The 23,641-nt window shown below is 38.8% G+C and overlaps 2 protein-coding genes across 9 annotated transcripts in view; both read left to right on the forward strand.

Annotated features, from left to right (window-relative positions):
- LOC127952444 (gastrula zinc finger protein XlCGF8.2DB-like) overlaps positions 1-23,641 on the forward strand; it is a 229,698-nt gene that overhangs the window by 143,491 nt on the left and 62,566 nt on the right. The gene's annotated exons all lie outside the window — the stretch shown is intronic.
- Positions 13,065-21,072, forward strand: LOC127952441 (uncharacterized). 8 transcript variants are annotated; one of them, XM_052550890.1, is made up of 13 exons: positions 14,202-14,368; positions 15,563-15,791; positions 17,908-17,954; positions 18,062-18,365; positions 18,458-18,517; positions 18,612-18,662; positions 18,767-18,838; positions 18,942-19,019; positions 19,122-19,241; positions 19,325-19,408; positions 19,550-19,770; positions 19,938-20,097; positions 20,202-21,072. In XM_052550890.1, exons 4-13 carry the CDS (start codon positions 18,131-18,133, stop codon positions 20,345-20,347), a joined length of 1,227 nt encoding a protein of 408 aa, XP_052406850.1. In that variant the 5' UTR covers positions 14,202-14,368; positions 15,563-15,791; positions 17,908-17,954; positions 18,062-18,130; the 3' UTR covers positions 20,348-21,072. The 8 variants fall into 8 exon arrangements, with proteins under 8 accessions (XP_052406848.1, XP_052406847.1, XP_052406850.1 ...); XM_052550889.1 differs by having other exon boundaries at positions 15,563-15,636; positions 17,753-17,954; XM_052550891.1 differs by lacking the exon at positions 14,202-14,368 and adding an exon at positions 14,466-14,483 and having other exon boundaries at positions 15,563-15,636; positions 17,753-17,954.

The following is a 23,641-nucleotide window of genomic DNA, read 5'->3' on the forward strand; positions in this document are numbered from 1 at the left end:
TATCTCCTATTCTAAGAAAATCATTTTACATTATTATTTGTAATGATCAAAAAGCATGTGCAAAGTAACAACTCTGTAGGACAGGGGTCTCCAAACTACATCCTGGATGGCCAATGTCCTGAAAAGTTTAGCTCCAACTGGCCTTAAAACACCTGGAAGATTAGTGTGTCTAGTAAGAGCTTGATTAGGTTCAAGTGTGTATAATTAGGGTTAAAGCTAACAGGGGCGTTAAACAAGATCCTGGGCCCTATGCATAGGCAGTCCTGGTGGGCCCCCATGCCCCCCACCCATGAAAATATCCAGGTAAAAAATATATATTTCAGATTCATACTTTTCAAGGGCCCTCTCTTCCTTTGGGGCCTTGCTAATGAGTACTGGTTTTACCCCCAGTCCGACCCTGGGAGCTAAACTTGGATAAACAAACAAAGTTTGGAACTGTAAGGTCAAATAATTTTTATGTACTTTATTTTTTGTTGACATTATATCTGTGGTCAAAAATGTATATGACTATGCCTAATTGGCACAGTGCACAGACACACGCAAAGCTCGGGATATGACAAATGCGCGCAGCAAGGCTAGAATGGATACGTTTGGCTCTACTGGACATGCGCACATAAATACAGCGAAATTTTTGTCATACTGTGCTAGTGCTTGCATAGACTAGTCGAGCTCTGTCGGAAACAATCGACTACTCCAGCATGCATTAACCATAATTCACACAAAGTGTTTGCAAGTGCGACGTGAATTTTAGAATTACAATATTGCGTGGAGCTGTTACTATATGACCTTATCTATGTTGCATGTAAAAATAAAATATGTAATGTAATAATTAGGGTTGTGCCTGAAGCCGAATAGGCCTACCTTATTCGGAATGGCACGAATAATGGCTTAAAAAACGAATAACGCTCAAGGAATAATTCTGCCTGAATACTTGGCTGAAGCTGACACAGTCTGGTGTTTGCTAGATAACAGGTGAGTCAGGGGATCAGCGCCAGAAGTGAATGAATGTAAACTTTATGAGTGAAAAGAGCGCAAATCAAACACCGCATTGTTGTCGCCTCTCTGTGCATCTCTCAGAAATCAGAGCGTTGCAAGAGTAATTTTACCTATAATAATACATCATAGCTACACGTTATATTATTTGTATATATTTAAAAGGCATATATTGAAAGCTTAGGCTACCATGATACGAATGAATGGAATAAGCACAGCGCGCTCACCAATCAAACAGCCGCGCTGCGCGTCTCAGTCTCTCAAAAACCAAATCAGTTCTCTCTCAAGAGTAGGCTAATAATCAGCTTCGATACGGATACATTGTCTACTTGTCCTACATGTTTGCATATTTACCTTTTGCTGGTTTGCGCGGCACACACACATTTGTTTAGTGAAGTTCATTAACATTAAGACTCGCTCAAAGTGTTCTGCGTAATGAGAATGTGTGCATTGAATAGATTCAGTCGTGTTCAAATGATCACTAAACGTTTGTCATGACATCTCTCTGCTTGCATGATAAATATTATTTTAGAAATTAATAATTATTTCAGTTTAACACGACATACTTGTTCAGTGATAACTACGAAAAAATATATAAAAAGTCATAACAGTCTTATAAAGTAACTGTACGATGTTGTATCCGAATGCAGATAGGAAAAATTTTGTGATTGTTACAGATACAAATACTGGCTGTTACATGAAAATGTAAATATGTAATGTCATATATAAAGTTTTTAAAATTTACATATGTAATTGTTGCATAACGCTATACATTAATACGCGTTTATTGATTAAAAAAAAGGCTATCTAGGTGTAGACGTGAATAAAACACAATCTAACAGGTAGAAAATTAAATTGGAATCATCTAAACTTTTCAGGTCGCAGTAAGTGCACCACTGGTCATGCACATCCTTTCCCGGAACAATACTGAAAGCTAAGGCAAGATGGAGAAACAGATGATCATAGTTGTACAAGGATAGCCATTTTTTAAATGAATCTATTAGCAGAGCTACTGCAAGTGATTTTAAGTGCTGGAATTCCATTTATTCTTTGCTGAAACTTCTGCGTCATCATGGAGAGCGGGTCATGGTTGCCCAGCAACAGCAGACGCCACTGGAGCGCAAGCGCAGGCTACAGAGTGCTTTGGAAATAAGGAGAGCGGCGCGCCACACGTTTTCAGTCGCGACATCATGCAAATGTGGTTTTGTTTTGAAGGAGAAATTTTTTATTTTATTTTTTTGCTGGACTCGGTCGAGACCAACTAGAAGACTTGGCGAGTCCAATGGCCAAGTCCGAGACAAGTCCGAGTGCAAATTCAACGAGTCCGAGACAAGTCCGAGACAACAGAAAAATGTCTCGAGTCCGGACTCGAGTCCAAGACCGGACTCGAGTACTACAGCCCTATCAACAGGTTCTCAAATACAGTTTATTATTTACAAGGAAATCAGCAGCTAACTACAAAAGGCATTTTTAAAAGCCACGTTTGTATTGTCTTTCTCTCTGTTCTCACTTTTGTATTGTTCTCTCTCGCTCTCTCTCCTCTCCTCTCTTAGTAGTGTGTTTGTCCTTGTGCACTTTTGTTTGTTGTGCATCATGTCAGATCCTAACCGGCTCTTGGAGGAGGTCAACAGTCTTGTCAGCCAAGCAGAAGACATGGATGCACTCCAAAGGCTGCATGAGATCGTCAACAAGCAACAGGAGGCAGCATCAGCAATCCAGCCATCCACCAGACAGCCATTTGTGAAGTGGATTAAGAGGGATAGCGAAGGGAACATTATTTATGGGAGGCCAAGATCCTCCAGAAAACAAGCAGGTCAGACTTTCTTTTCATTCATGTTAATTAAGATCTAGATTTTATCTCTAGATCTATTTTTACCTTTTAGAATGAGATATAAACATGTCACAAGTCATGGGTTTGAATTAGAAAATATATGATTATGATTATTATTATATTACGTACATACTATATATATACTTTAAGGAAAAGCAATGCTACAACTTTACCATTAATGCCTTTTAAACACAATGACAGTGTATGTGTTTGTAATTGTAAATTTACAAGTTTTATTCTACAGCAGGTGTTGGCCACAGACAAACTGGAAAGACTGGTGGTTCCCTTCTCAGGGCTCCGGAAACCAGTGTGGAAATGACCTGTGACTTTTCTCACCTAAACGCTGGTATGTCCTATATTGACTCTGCACTGTGAAACTGCATGTTAATTAATAATATGAATGTAATACACATTCCATATTTTTGTGTGAGTACGATAAGTAACACCGTTATTACACACTTCAGGATGACTGTTGTGCGGTGATATACTTTTTTGTTTAATAACCTGCTGTTTTGGAATACTGTCCATTGTTTAACAGAGTCTTTCCTTCAAGAGCTAAGTTGCTCACTGGGTGAAGACTTAGATGACAACGAAACACCACCACAAGCCTCCAGTGATTGGTCATTAAGAAAAAGTCTTGTTTCTGAGTGGTGGGCGAAAGTGAGGCCCCGGTTGGTGGACAACATGGTGGCTAAGCAGCATGTGGCCAGTCCAGTCTGCCAGAAATGTGACTCCGGTCCAGCTATGATCCACTGTTGTGACTGTCGACCACACGCCTTTCTCTGTGCCCGTTGTGACATCAACATCCACAAGGCTCAAGTCTTCCACAACAGGGACTCAATTAGAGAAGGCTTCTTTCAGCCGTTGCCACCAACATCATGTTTTGTGGAGAAGGTTCTTACCCAGTGTGGTAAGTTGTAGTTTTTGAGTCACTTTTTTTCACTTTTTCCAGTTATCTAAAACTAAATACTAAAACCTAAATCATTTCTGATCAAACGATTAAGCCATAAAGAATATCTGGTCTTAAAAAGCTGACATAGACTGCCCTCCAAAAGTTTGGAAACGCCCTAGAAAAGTGGGGTTTTGGACATTACATTAATGTACTGTATTTGTTACATAAAGTTACATTAATGTACTGTATTTGTTACATAAAGTTACATTAATGTACTGTATTTGCACCAAAAACTGCTAAGGATTTATGTTGATATCATCCAAAACCACACTTTGCCAGGGGTGTTTCCAAACTTTTGAAGGGCAGTGTATGTGAGTCTTTATCTTCTATCCTCTAACTATTCTCATGAATGTTAATTTTTTTTCAAGTGCGTCTTGTACCCTTGGAGATGCCAGGGACAATATGTAGCTGTTCTCAGAGATTAAGTGTCATCACTGGAAAACCTACTGCTGTGGTTACAATGAATGGTAAGGAGAACTTTGGGGATGGGTGTCACTTCCGCTTAAGTGACAATTTCTAAAATACACCCCATCTGACATGAATCACTTTCTTCCCATTCTGACTGTCTTGTCCTGGTCCCCTATCCATCATGTCTGCTCCTTGTGTTACTTTCTGTGTTCCCCTTGTTTACTTCCTGGTTTTGTGCTCCTTTGTTTATCCCTGCCATATGTTCCTGTTCCTGTCTCTGCCCCTCACCTGTATCTAGTTATCAGTCCCTGCCTTAGTTCACCTGTTCTTTGCTGCCTTGTTTAGCCCTTTGTATTTAAGTCCTTAAAAATATTTAAGACTGAGTTTCCATCCAACTTGTTAATTCAAATTTCAGTTATGTGCATAAGAAATGCTAAATTGAAAACACCTGCAAATGCGGATAAGTCCCTTAATGCAAATATAAATCTGATTTGATTGATGGGGGTGGATGTGAATAAGGCGTAGTGCAATTAAAGTTTATGGAAACAGTTTAATAAGCATATATGCACATTTACCATGTTTCAATGTTGTCCTGGAGACATTTTGATCCCACAGCTGGTCAGAACACATCCCCTGATTAGTCTAATGTCCATTTTTAATTCACATTAAACAGCTGATGGAAGCTTACACAGATTCTGGAGCTGAATTTTCATTAATGCAAATATCAAATGCAAATAAGTTTAATGGAAACCTCGCTAGTGTCCTCCTGATAGTCAAAGGTTCCCACTTCAGTGTCAGAATTAAATGTGCATATGTAATTCTTTCCTTTTCCCAGGCCGATATGATCTCAACTTGCCAGAGTTGAAATGTGAGGTATGCGAAGCCACATGGCATGCTGGAGTGGATGAGCTGGTCCATAATGACTACTGGCCTGCTACTTCACAATTTTCTACAGTATATGCTACAGACATCCTATTTTCCTTTGAGGAGTTGAAGATGGCAGCACCTGGGATGTCCAGCCTAGCATTTCTTAGAATGCTAGATAAACGAACTGTCCGCTTTGGCCGTGTAAGTATTTGTGGTGATAATCTTAGAGTAACTCACGATTACAGTATGAGGTCAAGGGATGTGTTAAATTCAGACCTTTTGTCACAGGTGTATAAACGGCTAAAGTGGTTTGTGAAGAAGGGGACACACCTTGATGTGTTCTCCCTAATATCATTTGCTGATCACATAAATGTTCATTTGGAAACATTCTGGCCAAACGTTGCACTGGCTAACTCTTAAACAAACTGGACCAAACTGTAGCTTTTTTTGGCTAGAGATGTAGAGTGTCAAGTTCTTCTTCAATTCAGGTTCTTTTCCTTTGATGTTTATTATCAGAGGTCATGAAAGTAGTACACATCCCAAAGTTTATCCATTTTAGATGGATATTATCTTATTTCAGTGTAGAGTGGTCTTCAATTTCTTGATCTGTTTTACTGTTTCTGGTTTACTGTACTCTTTTGAAACAGACTGGAAAGATCATAGCAGACAGCTTCAGAAAAAGCTTTTTGGAGTGGGAGGCAGTCCGATTTGAAGTGGACAAACTCATCCAGGAAGACCACTTTAACTGCCCAGCATGCACCCCACACATGCTTGCGGTCTCTGTTGATGGAAACCGTAAGCACTATAGATTCAAGAGTGCAGCAAGGTACTTAAAAATCCAGTGTTTAGATTGACAGTTCATCGTTTTGAAAGTAACTTTGCTGTAAAATCATAATGAAAATCATATGAATATTAAAAGGCAATATGTGTTTCTTTTAGATCAGAGGAACAAGTCATCTTCGATGGTGTATTCATAGCCAAGGACGATGATGTAGCAAGATTCGTAGACTATGTCCATTCCTCAACCAGACATGTAAACTTGCAAAACATCACTATATTTACTTGTAAAACCATGTCCTACATGAACTGTTAGCCATCTTCCATGTTTTAGGCCTCTGGCAGAGGGGTCTGTGGGGGACGGTGGTCAGCAGCACGAGAAACGTCACAGAAGTCCTCCAGCAAAATAGATGAAGAGGGCCTAGAACTTGCAGTTTGCCGGCATGGTGTTCTTCTTTGTGCCCTTAATATGTTCAGGGGGGAGGTTTTTGCCTACCCCCTGTACCTCCAGAAAAAAATGGCTTGTAAGCCGGTGAAATTCTTTGCTATGGATGTTGCGTGCAAGTACTGGCCTTACCTCCAGAGAGTGAATGAGAGATGCCCTGAGCTTCAAGATCTGCTCTCCATGAAGCCATTTCTATCAGTGTTTCATGCCAAAGCCCATGACTTCAAATGTGAGGTAAGAAAATCTGACTTTTCATGTGAGGTTCTTTCCCTAAACATAAGATTGTTGCCACTTAGATTTTTTTTTTTTTTTTTTTTTCTTTGAAGGTAAAATGGAGTGGGGCATATCAGGAGGGGGCTGGTTTGACTCTTGGGGAGGAGGTGGAGCAATGCAATGCCTTCCTCTCGAGAATTGCTGTTACCACAAAGCACATGTCAAAAGCAGGTGAGGTAAGCACACACAGTGTGTAACTAGTTTGATAAAGTGACTTTTCTCACACTTCTATGAGAAGTGTTCAAATACAGCAAAATTTGATCCTGATGACAAGGATGTGGAACATGCTGACTCTGACCATATCAAGCAAAGCAGATTTACAATGTAGAATCTTGAAGACAGTTGGGTGGATCGATACCTTCATCCTCATTTTATATGAGGTGAAAATCATAATGATAGTCAGTTGGAGCAAATACTGCACTGTTGTTGGTTGTGCATACCTTACCATACTCACCTACTGTCCTGCTACAGTGCTCAATGCCATTTGCGTGTTGTCCTGTGTCATTGTTCCATGCTACTTCCCCACTGTCCTGTGCCACTAACCGACTAACCCTTTCCTTATGCAACATATATAGCAACATATATAGCAACATGCGTATTGTAAAATATAGTTACATCACACTAAACATTTATATGTAGTGTTTTTTTTTTTTCTCTCACACACACACATACATCTATATATCTATATGTACACGTGTGTTTGTGTATATATATATATATATATATATATATATATATATGTATATGTGTATGTGTGTGTGTGTGTATACATATATTTATACAACAGTTCTTTCTGGTTCTGGAATCTGATTGGTTGAGAGCCGTGATATATTCTACTGGTATCACTTCAGGAATGCCCTTTCACATTGTGTATTACTCCGCTTGTTCTAGCCGGGTCTATGTTTTGTTAATGTAGTGTCATGGCAGACGCTTAAATCCACTATAATTTTATAAATAATACTGTTTTGTGTCACGGAATGCAGTTTTAAGAGTTTTTTATGGTGAGAATGTGCTTGCTTGGACTTCAAATATGCGGTTTGTTAATAAAGATTGTCTTTCAAAATTTGCTTTGACGTTTTCGGAGAAGGAGATCCATCAGCCCCGTGGCTGTTCAGCTTTCATTACACCCACGAAGAGTGCCTCACAGCGGCCAGATCTTCTGGAATTTACCACTGGCTCTAATGTCTCTATACTCTTTGTCTGTAGTGCTTAAACATGAGATATATTTCGTGCTTGGTAAATCTAAAGGCCAGTCTTTGGTCTCAATAAACTATTATATGTTCCAGAGCATATAGTTTTAAAGACATTTTACCTTTACGTGCGAACATCGCCGACGGCCCCAGTTTATTATTGTTTCACTTTCACAGCACATTAAACATCACTGTCTTACTTCATCTGGACAAACTGTGCATCAATTGAAAGTTTAAAGACTCTAGCTTCGATATTTGACCAATATTTTGATAAAACATTGTTGCAGTGACAGATATTTAGTGATTTATGTCAGAAGTGCAAAATAATAAATCCGTATTATGCCACATTTTGAATAGAAATTAATCACTCACTAATATTCAGTCATGTCAGCAGCGGTTTATTTGTGTTCACATAGACTCACTGAACAGCGTCAATAAGGATTTATAGACCAAAGATGCATATCTGCGGAGATATATGGATATATTTACTGATGTTTACTTCATATTTCTTCAGACAGAATCGTCATTTCTATTCATTTTCCACGGATTTACGCGATCTGATGATAAACAGCCTCTCCCAGCGATCTGTGTGTGCGCAGTGGTGTCAGCTCGTGCGGTGTGTGACTCAGACTCTGATTGGGTCTTTCAAACGTCAATCTTAGAGTTTCATATCTGGACACCGCCCCATCGTGTCACATGCTTCCTGCACACTTCCTGGTAGTTATATGGCCAAAACAACACTGAAACACCTCTGTACACACAAAATATCCGAACAATAAACCCGCGATTACGATAGTAAAGCTTGGTATGAGAATTTCTTGAGATCTGGGGCGTTTTTATTTAAAAAAATCGAAAATGTACATGGGAAATGCTAACTTGTGCATCGATGAAAAAGGCTACATATAATATATTTTTACAACAGTAAACGACCAAATTCCACCCCTGATCGCTAAAGGAAGTTATTATAAACACTTGATCGGGGTTTAAAGTGAGTTTTGAGTAAAAGTGTACTAATAATTTCATAAATTGTCAGATGTAGCTTGATGCTAACGTTAGCACCAATGCTACTAATAGCAGGTGCTTTTCTTCTTCATAATGCATTTTTGTCTCAATAATTCACGTAAGGTCGTAAGAAAATGTTTTGTTGTATTTTTATAGTAAGACTTTTGATAAATAAGGGCTAAATGCAAAGAGAGACTGAAGTGAGATAGCTGCTTTGTTGCTTTGTAAAGCCTGAAAAACCACAATCAAGGCTAATAAAGGTGGAATAAAAACAAAAGAATAATGATAAAAGAATAATGCGGATAATGTGTCATACCTGGCGGAGGTGTGAAAGACTCGTTTGGTGAGAACAATACAATCATGAAACGGGCAGTTTTCAACAGTGAAACATACACATGTTTACATGTGAGATCTTACAGAGATGACAAGGGCCATAAATCAATCTGATTAGCCTTCTCTAAAAACACACATGACATGGCCTTAGAAAATATTTCATAAAATTCACAGTTTTACAGATTCGATTATGACATTTTTTATGAAGTTTTGGAAGACTTGTGGCCTTAGCTACACTGTGTTTTCAAACTCATTTCCTACATCAACAATTTTTTAAATACATTTAAAACATATGTTTTTAATATTTTTATTTTTGTTTTTATGTTTGAGCTTATATATCTCTATTATCATAACAGTCTGAGTGATTCTGATTCCTGAACAGTAAACTTTAAAGTGTCAGCTTTGTGAACAAAGGTTGATTATGTATCTAGTCAGAAAGAATCATGAGCAGAAACCTTTTTATTTTGGGTATGTCATTTCTGTCTCCATGCCAAAAAAGGGGGGTTACTAGTAAGGGGTTAAATTCAGTGCTGCATATCTCACTGCCTTTGTACGGTTGACAGAATTGCATAGCAACTTTTATTATGGTTTTTCTTTTGACAGCACTACTACATGCATACACTCTCTCTCTCTCTATATATATATATATATAATACATATACATACGTAGACATACACACACACACATAATTGCATACCATATAGGGACAATTTCAGGTTATGGATGTGACAGAACATGAGCAAGCATAGTATAATTGAAATATTTTGCACTAACCCTAGTGTATTCATTATCATATAGATTCCATGGTGTTTTTATTGTTATATGCTGTACATTCCTTATCAACACAGTTTAAGGCATTACTACTGTCTGTCTCTGCTTCATCATTTGTTATTTCTGTTTGAAGGCCACAATAGCTCTGCAAAGACAGTTGCATAACTTGGAGGCCATGAAAACTGAAATGGCAGTTACAGATGATCAACTGGAGGGCTGGATCACTGATGTCAATGAGTGGGCAGAAGGTATAAAATGCAGTTTGGTATGCTGCTTAATGCTTTATTTTTGTGTTCGTTGAATTATTGGTGAAACACAGTGTCAACTAATGTGTCACCTGATGGGAAGCAAGGATAAAGTTATTTCTGTCTAGTTTTGTGTTGTCATTGTTACGTCCCGCATACGTCTAGGGGTAAATGTGGACACAACAAAAGTAAAATATTTTAAAGAGCGTTGCTCTGAGTCCTGCCACAGCACCACACGCAACAAGTTGTCCAAAAAAAGATTTTATTACTTTACAGCTCGTGGAACAAGTACAAAAAGAGAAGGGAAGCATTAACTTCAGGAGAGGATAAGGCCAAAACAACAAACAAAACAAGCTAACTGGAATTAATGACCTGTAACTATACTAACAAAGAAAAAGAAAACAAATCCAGGTTTATACCCTAGCTCCCTTCCCATCCCAAAACAGGAGAAAACAGAGTTAAACAGAAATGGCATCCACCTCCCTACAGCTTCCAAAATCAAAAATAACAGAACACAAATAAGCAAACATTAAAGTGGCCGCTAAAAGAGATGTTAATAATAGCAGCTACAAACTAACTAGAATAACAGAAGGTAAGTATTAAAGAATATCACAATGAATAAAGAAACAAAACTACTACAATACCCAAAGCAGAACACTAAGCAGCTCAACAACCACCAACGGAGACAACAGGCTGGGCAGAACACAGGCAACGCTCTGAAGAAAGCTCTTGGGGAACGTTCTCTCTTTTCTGGTAGCTGGATCTCTGCTTTTATTCGGACTCTCTCTTGATTGGTAAGCAGGTACAGCTGGAAGCAATCAACTACCTGCCAGGCAGTTGGAGGAGAAATCATGAAAAAACACAGAAACACATTAAAAGAATACAAATCAATGAACACTTCTCCGGGCCTGGGCACATGGCTATGACGTCTGTCCCGTTCTTGGTCAGGTCGAGATTGTCGTTAGGGTGGGATTTCCGCTGTTATTCGAAATCCGGAAGTGTTTTGAAAGATTGTAGCAGAAAACGTGATTGTCAAACGTCAAGCTGAGCGGCGGAGGTTGGTGTTGAGTGAGGATAGCATGAAGAGACTTAAAGCATGGAGATTTGGCGAGAAGGTTGATAGTCTATCAGTAATGGTGGATTTTAAAGGGGAAAAGTTGCCTAAATATGTCACTGTGGGATATCTGAACTATAATGTAAGAATGTATGTGCCCCCTCCATTGCGGTGTTCAAATGCCAGAAATATGGTCACATAGCTGCTTACTGTAAAGGCACACAAACATGTGGGCGCTGTGGAGGAGAACATATCTATGGTGCATGTGGAACTGGGGTGCAAGAAAAGTGTGTCAACTGTGGAGGATCGCATAGTGTTGGGTATAGGGAGTGTGAAGCCAGAAAGAGAGCAGTTGAAATCCAGCATGCTAGGGCTGAAGGAAAGTTGTCTTATGCCGAGGCAGCTAAGAGAGGTCAAGCTGAACCAAAGTTAGTGAGACTGGCAACAAGAGCTGGAAAACCCTTGGTTGATGATGAGGAACTCCTGGTTATTAAAAAGAGAGAATTTATGTGCTTTATTGCGGAAGTTATAAACTGTACGTCACAAGCAAAACACAGATCTGAGAAGACAGCCATTGTGGTTAAAAGTGCAAATAGGTATCTGGGTATTAAAGATATTACGTGGGAAAGTATTTATGAAGAACTTCAGAACAGAGATAAATCTGAGAAGCCAGCATCCTTATCACAGCCGTCTTCACAGTTGTCTGCGTCGAGTTTACAAGCTAAAACTTAAGAAAAAAAAAAAAACCTTTTCTTTATACAGTGGAATGCTAGAAGCTTGGTGGCAAATGGGCAAGAACTCAAGAGGTTTATCTTCGAGTTAGAGACTAAACCTGAGATTATTTGCGTTGTTGAGACATGGTTGAAACCTCATATGAATTTTGTTTTAAATGGGTATGTGTGTGAGCGAAATGATAGGAGTGATAGTAGTGGGGGTGGGTGTGCTACTTTTATTAAGGTGGGGGTTCCCTACAGAGTTTTAGGTAAGGGTGAAGGATTAGAGTATTTAGTCACTGAGGTTTGGTGTGATAATGGTAGTTTAAATGTTGTAAATTTTTATAATCCCTGTAAAAGACTTGATATTGAAGCACTAGAGTTGGTTGAAGGGCAAGAAGGTGGCAAAATATTATGGCTAGGAGATTTTAACGCACATAGTTCCCTGTGGGGAGGGGATAAAACGGATCACAATGGCTTGGTTTTAGAAGAGCTTATGGATAGGAAAGGGTTGGTTTGTTTAAATGATGGGTCACCTACTCGTATTGGGATGAGGGTGCAGTCTGTATTAGATCTGACTTTGGTTTCTCAGTCTCTTGCAGGTCAAATAATATGGGAAGTCTATAGTGAGTCAACAATTGGAAGTGACCACTATCCGATTATGTGTAGGTTGGGTAGCAGGAGCTGCAATATGAACCAGTGTTTCTCTGAAAGATGGAATTTCAATAAAGCTGACTGGACAATGTTTACATTTATAAGTGATAGGAATATGGGTCAAGTTGAGGTGATAGATGATGTGGATGAATTTACAGAGAATGTTAGTATAGCTATGGTGGAGGCTGCAAAAGCTTCTATTGTTGAGTCAAGGCCTGGAAGTAAGAAGCGGAAATTGGTACCCTGGTGGACAGATGAATGCACACAAATAATAAGCAGTAGAAATAAAGCTTTTAAAGATTTTAAAAATAGCTTAAGCTTCCAAAAGTATATGGAATATAAAAGAGAGCAGGCTAAGGTAAGGAAAGTAATTAGGAAAGTTAAAAAGGATTACTGGACAAAGTATTGTAACACTATAGGAAGACAAACCTCCGTAAATGAAGTATGGAGAGTTGTGAAAAAAATGAGTGGGGTGCGGCAATCTTGGAGCTATCCAGTCCTTAAGAATGGTGACACTGTGGCAGTGAAGGATGAAGAGAAAGCAGCATTCCCAGCCAGCAAAAAATATCCGCACGGCTTCTTTTTGCCGCCGGCCCTAAGCTGTCGGCTATAGGTGCGTCCCGCTGGCGGGGATGAAACGTTTGCCGCCGAATACGTCACTCCCATTTCTTGCGAGATGCCGCCGGCGGGCCGACTGCTTCATTTTCTTTGGCGGTTGCCTCCGTCTAATGGACCGCGGCCGGCTGGCGGCAAGCCGCTTTGAAATACAAGGATTTCTACTAAAATCGACCAGCAGCCAAGGCTATGTTTAGCATGTTGGGAGTTAGAATGGAAGTGGAACTGACAGCATTTTAACTACTTTTCACATCTGAAGCGATTATAAAATCATAATAGCCTATATGTGAATTAAATCCCATATTATTATTATTATTATTATTTTTTTTTTTTTTTTTTTTAAGCCATTAGGGTTTATTCTTGACTCTTGATTCCATGATAAGGTACGGTTTAGGAAATTACATTTAAATTACTTTGAAACTCTGAAGCGATAGAGTAGCCTAATAGGCTATATGTAAAATTATTTTATGCACTTAGGTGAAAATTGTTTACATTTATTTGATTTATGCACAATTGAGACATGCATAAACCAAAAATAATTCCTTTTGTAAAACTTACTTGGCAATAAATATCTTTCTGATTCTGATTAGGTTTTAAAATAGATATTTAATTCATGGTATGAACAATTTAGCTGAATAAATTGATGAAGTTAGACTTTTCACTAATGCCTGGCTACATCAGTGAACAGTGAAAGACATCTGCAACATGGCCAAAATCTTGGGTAGGTCTATACTTTATAATTTTTTATTAATTTGCAACCATGGTAATAGCCTATCATAAACAGGAAAATCTCTGTTTTGACCTGATCAGAAGGATAAACTAAAATCTAAAAGCTCCTCTGGTTTCACAGCTGCACTGGCAGATTTATGAAATATTTAGAAATATTTCGTCTTTCTGCCATTCCAGGAAATGTCATTTTATGTCTTTCATTTTTTTCCAACCTCGATTTTTTTTTTTTTTTTGACTTTTTACATGTATAAGGGATTAATTTGCAATTGCGACCTGTACAAATGTTTAAGACAGTAAGACACTTAAAAAAATGTAAACACATTATAAATGTTAGAAAGTATAGGTTTTCACCATTGCTGTGTTCAGGATTTTTTTTTGGGCGGAGCTAAAACGGTGGCTCGATGACGCACTGGAGCCACTGAGCTCCTGGCCCCTCCCCAAACAACATAACTAGAGCACACATTCGCGTCAGTTCGCCGTTCAATCGCGAGTTTCTGTGGACTACCATCGTTTAAGTAAGTACATGTTTCCTTAACGCAATATTATGTTTACATTGTTTTTAGTTTATCTTTGTAAAATCTGTAGTCATCTTTGTTCATGCCTTACTAGTCAAGCTAAAGTAAGGCTAAAGTAAGTTAGCCTTGTTTACAAAGTTGCCGCCATGTTACAATTAACTTTCTGTAATAGCTACTTTGTTTCTTCCAGGCGTTGAGTTTTTCTTTTCTTCTCTTCTAAGATACGTATGTTTATACGAGTGTGAGTACGTATGTGTTTTAAGTTAGTTTTGGTCAGTCGAATTAACTACAGTTACTTGTATGGACAATTATGCCGCCGCCCATGTGGTAATGTGGTTCCAGCAGTAGGTAGCAAAATCTACGACAAGACTGATCAGTATAACTTGTGTTGTTTTCTAACTAAACCGAATGATGATACCAGTAACGTTAGGTTGTTTTCATTTGTTTGTTCCGACACGCACGCTGCTAGTCTAGTTCAGAGTGTTAGCTAACACATGCTGTTTCGCCTTTTTTACACTGTTCAAGCATGTTGAAATGTGTATAGCTTCAGTACGTAGCAAAAGCTTTACATCTAGTGTTTTCTTACAAAACTAACGTTGTATATAGGTTGTTTAAATGATTTTGTTTGTCTGAACAAGTAGCTGCTAGTCCAGTAGCTAGAGTGGCTAGCAATTGTTAGCTAACACATGCTGTTGTGCCTTTGTTACAGTAACTTACACACTGAGGTTAAGCAATGTTGTTAGTTACATTACATGTAGAAATGTAACTAGCTACAGTAGGTATCCAAAGCTTTACATCTAGAAAGACTTCAGTATAACTTAAATTATTTGGTGTTTTCTAACAAAGCAGAATGATGGTTGTTTAAATTATTTTGTTTGTCAGATCAAAGTATGCTGCTAGTTCAGTTCACATTGTAGCTACAGTGACTAGCAAGTGTTAGCTAGCACGTGCTGTTGCTACTGTACTTCTAGGATTTAAGGGGATTATGATGAGTTATTTATCTGAAGTGCTGTACTTTTTATGTTTGAGGACAGTGCTGTTCACTTGAATCACTACACTGAATGAGTACATTTTATTTTTTAACAATTTCACTGTTCCACGTTTGGCTGATCTTTTTTTTTTTTTTTTTTCTACAGCATAGCTACTGTATATTCCTAACGTTAACAATGTGGTTTTGTTCACATTTTCTTGCAGATACCTTGACCGGAGCATAACTGGTTAACTTCACACAAGAGACCTACTGTTGGACAATCGTTTTGGCTTTAAAGGTAAATGCATTGTTAGTTACAATGTCTAGTTACTGGGCCAAAAGGAGACGAATATTGAAAGGAGTTGAGAGGGACAAACAGGAAATTGCAGCTGCAAACGATGCTCTACTTGCTGTTATTCCTGACTTTGACCAAGTAAATCCTCCTGTAAATGAACATCAACATGGAATGGCTTCAACAAGCCATGGACAAACTGTAACCCCTGAAGCACAGGAAATAACTGTTGATGAGGTGTATGAACCTAGTGAAATTTTTTCCTCAAGCACAGAAGATAGTGAGGAGGAAGAGGATTGCCTAAGGACACAATTGGCAGGGTGGGCTATTGACAACATGATCCCCCATGTGGCACTGGGTAAGCTTTTAACCATTTTGTCCAAGGATCATCCAACCCTTCCTAAAGACCCAAGAACCCTTCTGAAAACAGTGACTTGTGTTAAAACAACAGAACTCTCAGGTGGTGTATACCATCACTCTGGAATTGAAAGTGGAATACTATCGCAGTTTTTAGTGTCTCCTGAATTGCAGAAGTTGACGTCAGTTTCAATGCAAGTTAATGTTGATGGACTTCCACTTTTCAAAAGCTCAAATGCCCAGTTCTGGCCAGTTCTTGGTTTAATTGAGCAATACGTGTGTAATGTCCAACAAAACAAACTTCCATTTGTCATTGGTCTCTATTATGGGAAGAAGAAGCCAAGCAGCCTTCACTTTTTGAATCCTTTTGTAGAAGAGGCACAGCGACTTGAAGCGGAAGGAGTTCTGTTTGAAAGGAGAGCACTTCCTTTCAAAATATCAACATTTATCTGTGACGCCCCTGCTCGTGCACTTGTTCGAAATGTGAAAGGTCACAGTGGATATTATGGGTGTGACAAGTGTGTTCAAAAGGGGGTCCACTACGAGAACAGGATGACCTTTCCTCAAACAGATTCTGCTCCAAGATTAGACCATGCAGTCCGTGATGAACTTTCTGATGACAGTCATCAGTGTGGAGAAACGCCATTGGCATTGTTGTCTGTTGGTTTGGTCACCCAGTTCCCACTGGATTATATGCATCTGGTATGCCTTGGAGTGACAAGAAAGTTGTTGCATCTTTGGCTAAAGGGACGGCGGCTGACAAGATTTTCGCCCAGCATGGTAAAAGAGCTCTCCAGAGTACTCCTGACCTTCACACCTCATGTTCCGTGCGAGTTCAACAGGAAGCAACGATCCATGGAAGATGTTGAGCGTTGGAAAGCTACAGAATTCAGGCAGTTCCTCTTGTACACTGGACCAGTCAGCTTAAAAGGCCTTGTACCAACTCAAGTGTACAACAACTTCATGCTGCTTTCAGTTGGCATCACCATCCTACTGAATGTGTCCCTGTGTGCTGACCTTGCAGACTATGCACACAGAATATTGGTTCTCTTTGTTGATCACTGCAGCAAGCTTTATGGAAAAGAACATGTGACATACAACATGCATGGATTGGTGCACCTGAGCCAAGATGCCAAAAAGTATGGCGTCCTTGATAACATATCATGCTTCCCATTTGAAAACTTCCTTGGGTGTCTGAAGAAACTGTTGCGCAAGCCTGCACAACCACTGGAGCAGGTTGTTCGCCGATTGTCAGAGAGAAGTCAGCACAGAAGAACAAACATCTCCAAAACAAGGTCCTTGAGAGAGCACAACCATGGACCACTTCTCAACGGTCTTTCTGTGAAAAAGCAGTATGAGGAGTGTTACTTTCAAGACTTTGTTGTGAAACGTTCAGAGGGAGACAACTGTGTCCTGTTGGAAAATAAAGACATAGTTGTTATACAGAATGTCGTCGTTGATGAAATGGACAACACTTTGCTCATCTACAAGAGGTTCCGGAACATGGTCGATTTCTTCACTTACCCTGTGGAATCTTCCAAGCTAGGCATTTTTCATTTATCTGGCCTGTCAGATACACTCCGCTTTACCCATATAGCAAATGTGCAGAATAAATATTATCTTCTTCCTTGCCTGGATGGAAAGGCTGGTTTTCCGTTGATCCACTTGTAAAAATGACTGCTTTTTTTGAAGGGGTGAGAATTTAATTTATTTTGCCTGGAAATTAATCAATTTTTACTTTATGCACGTTTTTCTTCTATTTTAGATGCTGTTTGCCATTGTTCAGTTTATTGATGAGGAGGATCAGCCATTTGCAGTGGTTCCGCAAGTGTGGCTCAGCGAGGGCATGTGCTATTGGCCCCCATTTAACCTCCGCAAAAAAGACAAAGGCAACAATTTAGCCATCCGCTGCACGCCTCCACACAGCACCTGGGAGAAACATCATTTTAAGTTTATGAAGGGAGCAGGTAAATGGTTCTGACTTATGCATTTGATTTTCCTGCATTTCATCTGTGTATTTTCTTTGTCTGTTTATGGTGGATAACTGACTTTCATTCATTATTCCCTGCTCTAGAATGTTGGCAAGAGGCGATGAGATATTTGGTGCGCTTCCAAACAGGTTCTAGCGTTGAAACGACGGACGATGACAAGAAGAGAAAGAGAAAGAGAATCTCAAATTCCAAGTACAGACCCCTCTTCTGATGAAGAGGAGTCTAGTCTTCCAGATGCACCAGCAGTGCTGTCGTTTGGACAACCTCTTTTGAGCTTTGAAAACATTGTTCCTGGTAACAAGGTTTCAGTGCTGCCCGATGCTCCAGAAGTTGCATCGATTCCAGAAAACCAGGAAAATGTTGTGCCATCTGTAGACTTCAGAGGTGGTATGTAAAATTGCTGTGATGCTTGATTTGTGATCCTGCCACTAAACTATACCCTTTGTTAGATTTTCAAATTTCTGTTTCCTCTTTCTCAGAACCAGGTTTCTCCCCAGAAATTCAGACTCCACTTCACAGAGCCAAGAGTTTGAGTACAAGTAAGTGATGTTATTTGTGACGTTTTTTTGTCTTGGAAACTATTGCTTCTATTTAAGATAAGGAATCCTTTAATCATAATCTGTTTTTCATTAGGACACTTGACTGGTTACTCGCCGCAGCAGTTTCTGGATGAAAGGTGTCGAGGTGTGTTGTACATTCCATTAGCATTGCAGAGTTCAATTATAGTTTCATTACTGAATATGCAATACTCTGCACTGAAGTTAAAGCTGTTATGTTTGCTCTTCCAGCTCGTCAAGTACTAAGCTTTACACCCCCAGCAGCAAATTTACCCTGGCAGCATATGGGTGAAAACGCTGGAGGTATGTAATATGTTGCGCTAAACTAAGTGTTCCATTTTAAGTCCAATTCATTAAATGTATGCAATAACTTCAAACATATTTTTACGTCAATGATTATCAATAGGAGAAAGTCATCGCTCTGTAATTGGCCCTTGGACTCCCCTGGCATCTCGTGTACAGCATGAAGTTTTCAGCTATGAAGGTATATTTTAGGCCTATGTCTTAGTGTCCAGTGTTTTAAAAGTATTGAAAATAGTGCCTTTAGGTGTTTTTTTTTTTGTTGTTGTTTTGTTTTTTAATGTAGATTTCCAGAGACTCCAGAATGAAAAACAAGCCGTGATGGAGGAGAACCAAGCCCTTAGGGAGGAGAACCAAGCTCTGAGGGAGGAGAACCAAGCTCTGAGGGAAAGCACTGCACGAGCAGGTAAGAACATGCACAAAAAAGTCAAACTTAGGAAAGAGTATGTGATGTATGTACAAAATTACCATATGCCTTTCATTTTGTAGCTTCGGATGACAGCGGCTCACTTCAAGAGCAGGTGAAGCAAGTTGGGACAATGTTGAAGACGTTTGCTCGCACTGGGCAATCAGGTACAACTTGCAAACAACACCTGTGGTTGTTGGTTTAATTCCCACTGGGGCCACCTATACATGTAGTAGACCTAGATATAAATGTCATAGTTTAGTAGTTGAGGGACCAGGACTGACTATTATTTTATTTAACCCCTGTAGGTGCAGATCAGACCTTAATGCTGCGACGTCTTGGAGAGTTTGGCGATGTTGTGCGTAGCATGGACAACAAAATGGACACTATGCTGCAACATTTCAGTGCCAATGTGTCTGTTGGAGAGTTATCCCTGCCAGGGGATCTGTTACTCCCCCTAGACACCCAGGAAGATTTGGCGTTGCTTGACAACAGTTTGAGGCAGGATAAAGAGCTCCAGGAACGATTTGTAAGTGTGCTGATTTCGTTTATAACTCCATAGGGTAATGTAAAAAGTAGAATTAAGATTGTACACTGCATATTCTACAGTCTGAATCCATAGCCTGTCACATTTTATATTTATGTATGATAAGCTTCAGAGAAATGTAATTTGTAACACTTTTTTTGGATTTTCAGCTTCGGTTTTTGGCAATCAAATGTGGGAGGGACCTAAAGACAACCGTCTGGCGGATGCTTCAAAGTATCTTCTCTAATCACCTTTCCATCAATACAACCTGGACTGGAGTTGGGGATAAAGCATGTTTTAGAGACATGTTCCTGAAGACCATTGTTCAAAGTAAGTTGGATGTAAAAAAAAAAAAAAAAAAAAAAAAATATGTTTAGTAGATGTGTATGGCATTATGCCATTCAAATGGAATGACAGATCTGTATTTTCTACAGGAGCCATCCGGAAGAACCCGGCAACACAGGATGCCACTGATGAAGCCATCCAGGTTAACGTTACGCGTTACCTGAAAGGAGCATCTGACCGTGAAGGCGGAAAAAGGCGCCGCACAGCTGAGAGGGACCCACAGCCGACCCCTTAAACCTAGGCTGACTACTGACATCCCAGCATCACTGACAACTGGAACCCTTTCTTTATCCTGCAGTCAGTAACATCAAGACCCCTAAAGAAGCCAGAAGTGTCAGACTGCACTCCCCAATCCACACTGTTCACTGTGGATATTATCATGGTGCTTAACTTATTATATTGTTAAATATAGCTTGTAAATCCTTGTGCCACAGGTCAGCATTGCAGTTATATCTGTTCTACTACTTTTTTTACCTCAGTATTTTTTATATATATTTGAAGATGTTTATCACAGATACAAGAGACATCTTGTACCCCAGGTCAGCAATGCCATTATAATGGTCTATTCTACTCCAGAGCTTTATTCTAAATTATTACCACTTATCTTATTGTTAGAAATGGCTTGTAAATGTGATGTTATACCTGAATTTTTTTTGGTGTCCTGCACATTCTTTGGTACCAGATATACTCATTACTTATGTTTACTGGTAATTCTTTTCATGCCAGAGCTGACCTCTTTATATTATTAACAATTATTGTAAGTGTTATAATTTGCTTGTAAGCTAAGGCTGTTTTTTTTTTTTTAACAATTTAATTGGAAACCTGCATGTGTGTGTGTGTGTGTGTATTTATTTATTTTTTTTCTCTTTTTTTCTGTTATTTATATTTCAGGGATCTGACATCATGTTTCAATGACAGTTACTGTACTTTGAAATGTGGAATTAAAACGTCAAATGGAAATTTGTCTGGTTTGATCAATCATTATTCTTGATAAACTGCATAATATATATATATGTAATATATAATATATATATATATATATAAATAAATAAGCAAGCGGCGACCGATCGCTCGAAAATGGCTTCAAGTTATAGGCCAATTGCTTTGTCATCCCACCTGGGTAAGGTAATGGAGAGAATGATTGTGGAGAGAATGACTTTTTATGTTGAGTCCCGGAATTTGATAACGCCGTTCCAAAGCGGCTTCAGGAAAGGAAGGTCAACGATGGACCCAGTTATTAAAATGGAGAGTGATATAAGGAAAGCCCAAGTGTGTAAAGAAGTAGTTGCTGCTATATTTTTTGATGTGGAAAAGGCGTATGATATGCTTTGGAAGGATGGTGTGTTAATTAAAATACGAAGGCTTGGAATAGACGGGAAAATGTATTACTGGATTAAGGACTTTTTAAATAATAGACAAATTCAGGTGAGGATAAACAGTAGCTTCTCTGATTGTCTATTTGTGGAAAATGGTGTACCCCAAGGAAGTGTTATTTCACCAATTCTATTCTCTATTATGATAAATGATATATATGATACACTTGATTATAGCATAGGCAAATCATTGTTTGCAGATGACGGCGCTCTTTGGAAAAGGGGTAAAAATGTTCAAATCACTGTTAAAAACTTGCAAAAAGCTATCGACTCTGTTGAAGAATGGGCTGGGAAATGGGGATTCAGGTTCTCTGTTGAGAAAACTAAGGTAGTATTCTTCTCATTTAAAAAAATTGAAGAAAGTTTTAAATTCCAGTTGTATGGTAGAGATTTAAAAAGAGTAAATTGTATGAGATTTTTAGGTATGCATTTTGATTCTAAGCTTACATGGCATAATCATATTGAAAATATTGTTGACAAATGTAAAAAAGTCATTAACATAATTAGGTGCTTGTGCAATAAGGAGTGGGGAGCAGATATGACTTCAATGAAAAGATTATATGTTGGATTAATTAAGTCTATTGTTGACTACGGGTGCATGGCTTATGGGTCTGCTGCAAAGTCTGAATTAAAGAAGCTTGATGTTATTCAGGGTTCGGCCCTTAGGATATGTTCAGGAGTAATGAGAACCTCCCCTATATCAGCGCTTCAGGTTGAAGTAGGTGAAATGCCATTTGAGTTGAGGCGACTGCAAATGTCATTGTCGTATTATGTTCAATTAAAAGGACATATTGAAGACCATCCCACTAAAAGTGTCCTCATCTTAACATGGGAGCAGGAAAAAAGTAAAAGAGAGTCGTTTAGTGCAAGTATTCATGAAAAGGTAAAGCAAGCAGCTTTAGAAAATTATGAATTTAGTCCATCTGTAGTCTATTCACCGCACCCACCGTGGATGCTACTGGTACCGGACACTGATGTAACCTTGCATGAAAAGTAAAAAAATTATAAGGGATATAGTGGACAAATGGCTATGAGGTATGTAGATAACTATTATGGGTACGTGCAAATCTTTACTGATGGATCAAAACAACCAGATACAGGGAAAGTGGCAATCGCATATGTGATACCAGAGTTTGATATTAAGTTTTCTGCAAGAGTTTCGGATCACCTATCAGTGTACACAGCAGAGCTAATAGCAATTGTAATGGCGTTGCAGTGGGTAGAGCAAATGAAACCACTAAGAGTAGTTGTATGTTCAGATTCGTTGTCAGCCTTAGAAAATTTTAAATCAGGTAACTCAAATGAAAGGTATGATATTGTGTGTGAGATATTGACTTTGATTCATAGTATTCAAAATGGGGGGACGCATGTAAAGTTTGTGTGGGTTCCGGCTCATGTAGGTATGGTTGGTAATGAGTTGGCAGACAAGTTTGCTAAACAGGCTTTGAAAGCAACAAATGTGTCTATTCAGTGTAAAATATCAAAGGCAGAGGCTAAGTCAATGATTAAAAAACATGTTAAAAAGTTATGGCAAGATAAATGGGATAGGGGAGATAAAGGGAGGGGCTTTTACAGTGTAAACCCTGAGGTTGGTCAGGGCCGTTTGATAAGAAGATGTCGAAGAGAAGAGGCAATTTTTACAAGAATGAGAATAGGACACACTGGACTGAACAAAACATTGCAGATGATAGGAAAGCATAATTCAGGAAATTGTGGGAGCTGTAATGTGCCAGAAACAGTGGAACATGTCTTTATGATTTGTAGGAAATTTAATAGAGAAAGGTCTTTAATTAAAAGGAAAATAGAGGATAGTGGGGAAAGTTTTAACTTTAGAAATATTTTGTCTAAGGCTTCCGATCATAAAGTAATAAAGTATATGTTTGAATTTTTAAAGAACACCGGACTCATTGATAGAATATAGGGAAGTTATTTATTTGAAAGGAAATTTAGACAGATGGATTACTATAAGTTTTTTTTTTTTTTTTTTTTTTTTTTTTTTTTTTTTATGTGGCTTGCAGGCTACATTATTTTCAAAGATATAAACCATAGTGGTGATTAGGCACAATTTAACTGGAGGGTGGCGGTAGTGCGCTAAGTTAGTCCGCATCCGCCGTTAAACAACCAAAGAAGAAGAAGAACACTTCTCCGGACGTAAC

Source organism: Carassius gibelio, chromosome B3 (assembly GCF_023724105.1).
Source record: "Carassius gibelio isolate Cgi1373 ecotype wild population from Czech Republic chromosome B3, carGib1.2-hapl.c, whole genome shotgun sequence".
NCBI classification, from domain to species: Eukaryota; Metazoa; Chordata; class Actinopteri; order Cypriniformes; family Cyprinidae; genus Carassius; species Carassius gibelio.

Excerpts from the sequence above, each read along its gene's own strand:
- LOC127952441 (XM_052550888.1), top strand. The coding sequence starts at position 15,967 with ATGATCCCCCATGTGGCACTGGGTAAGCTTTTAACCATTTTGTCCAAG.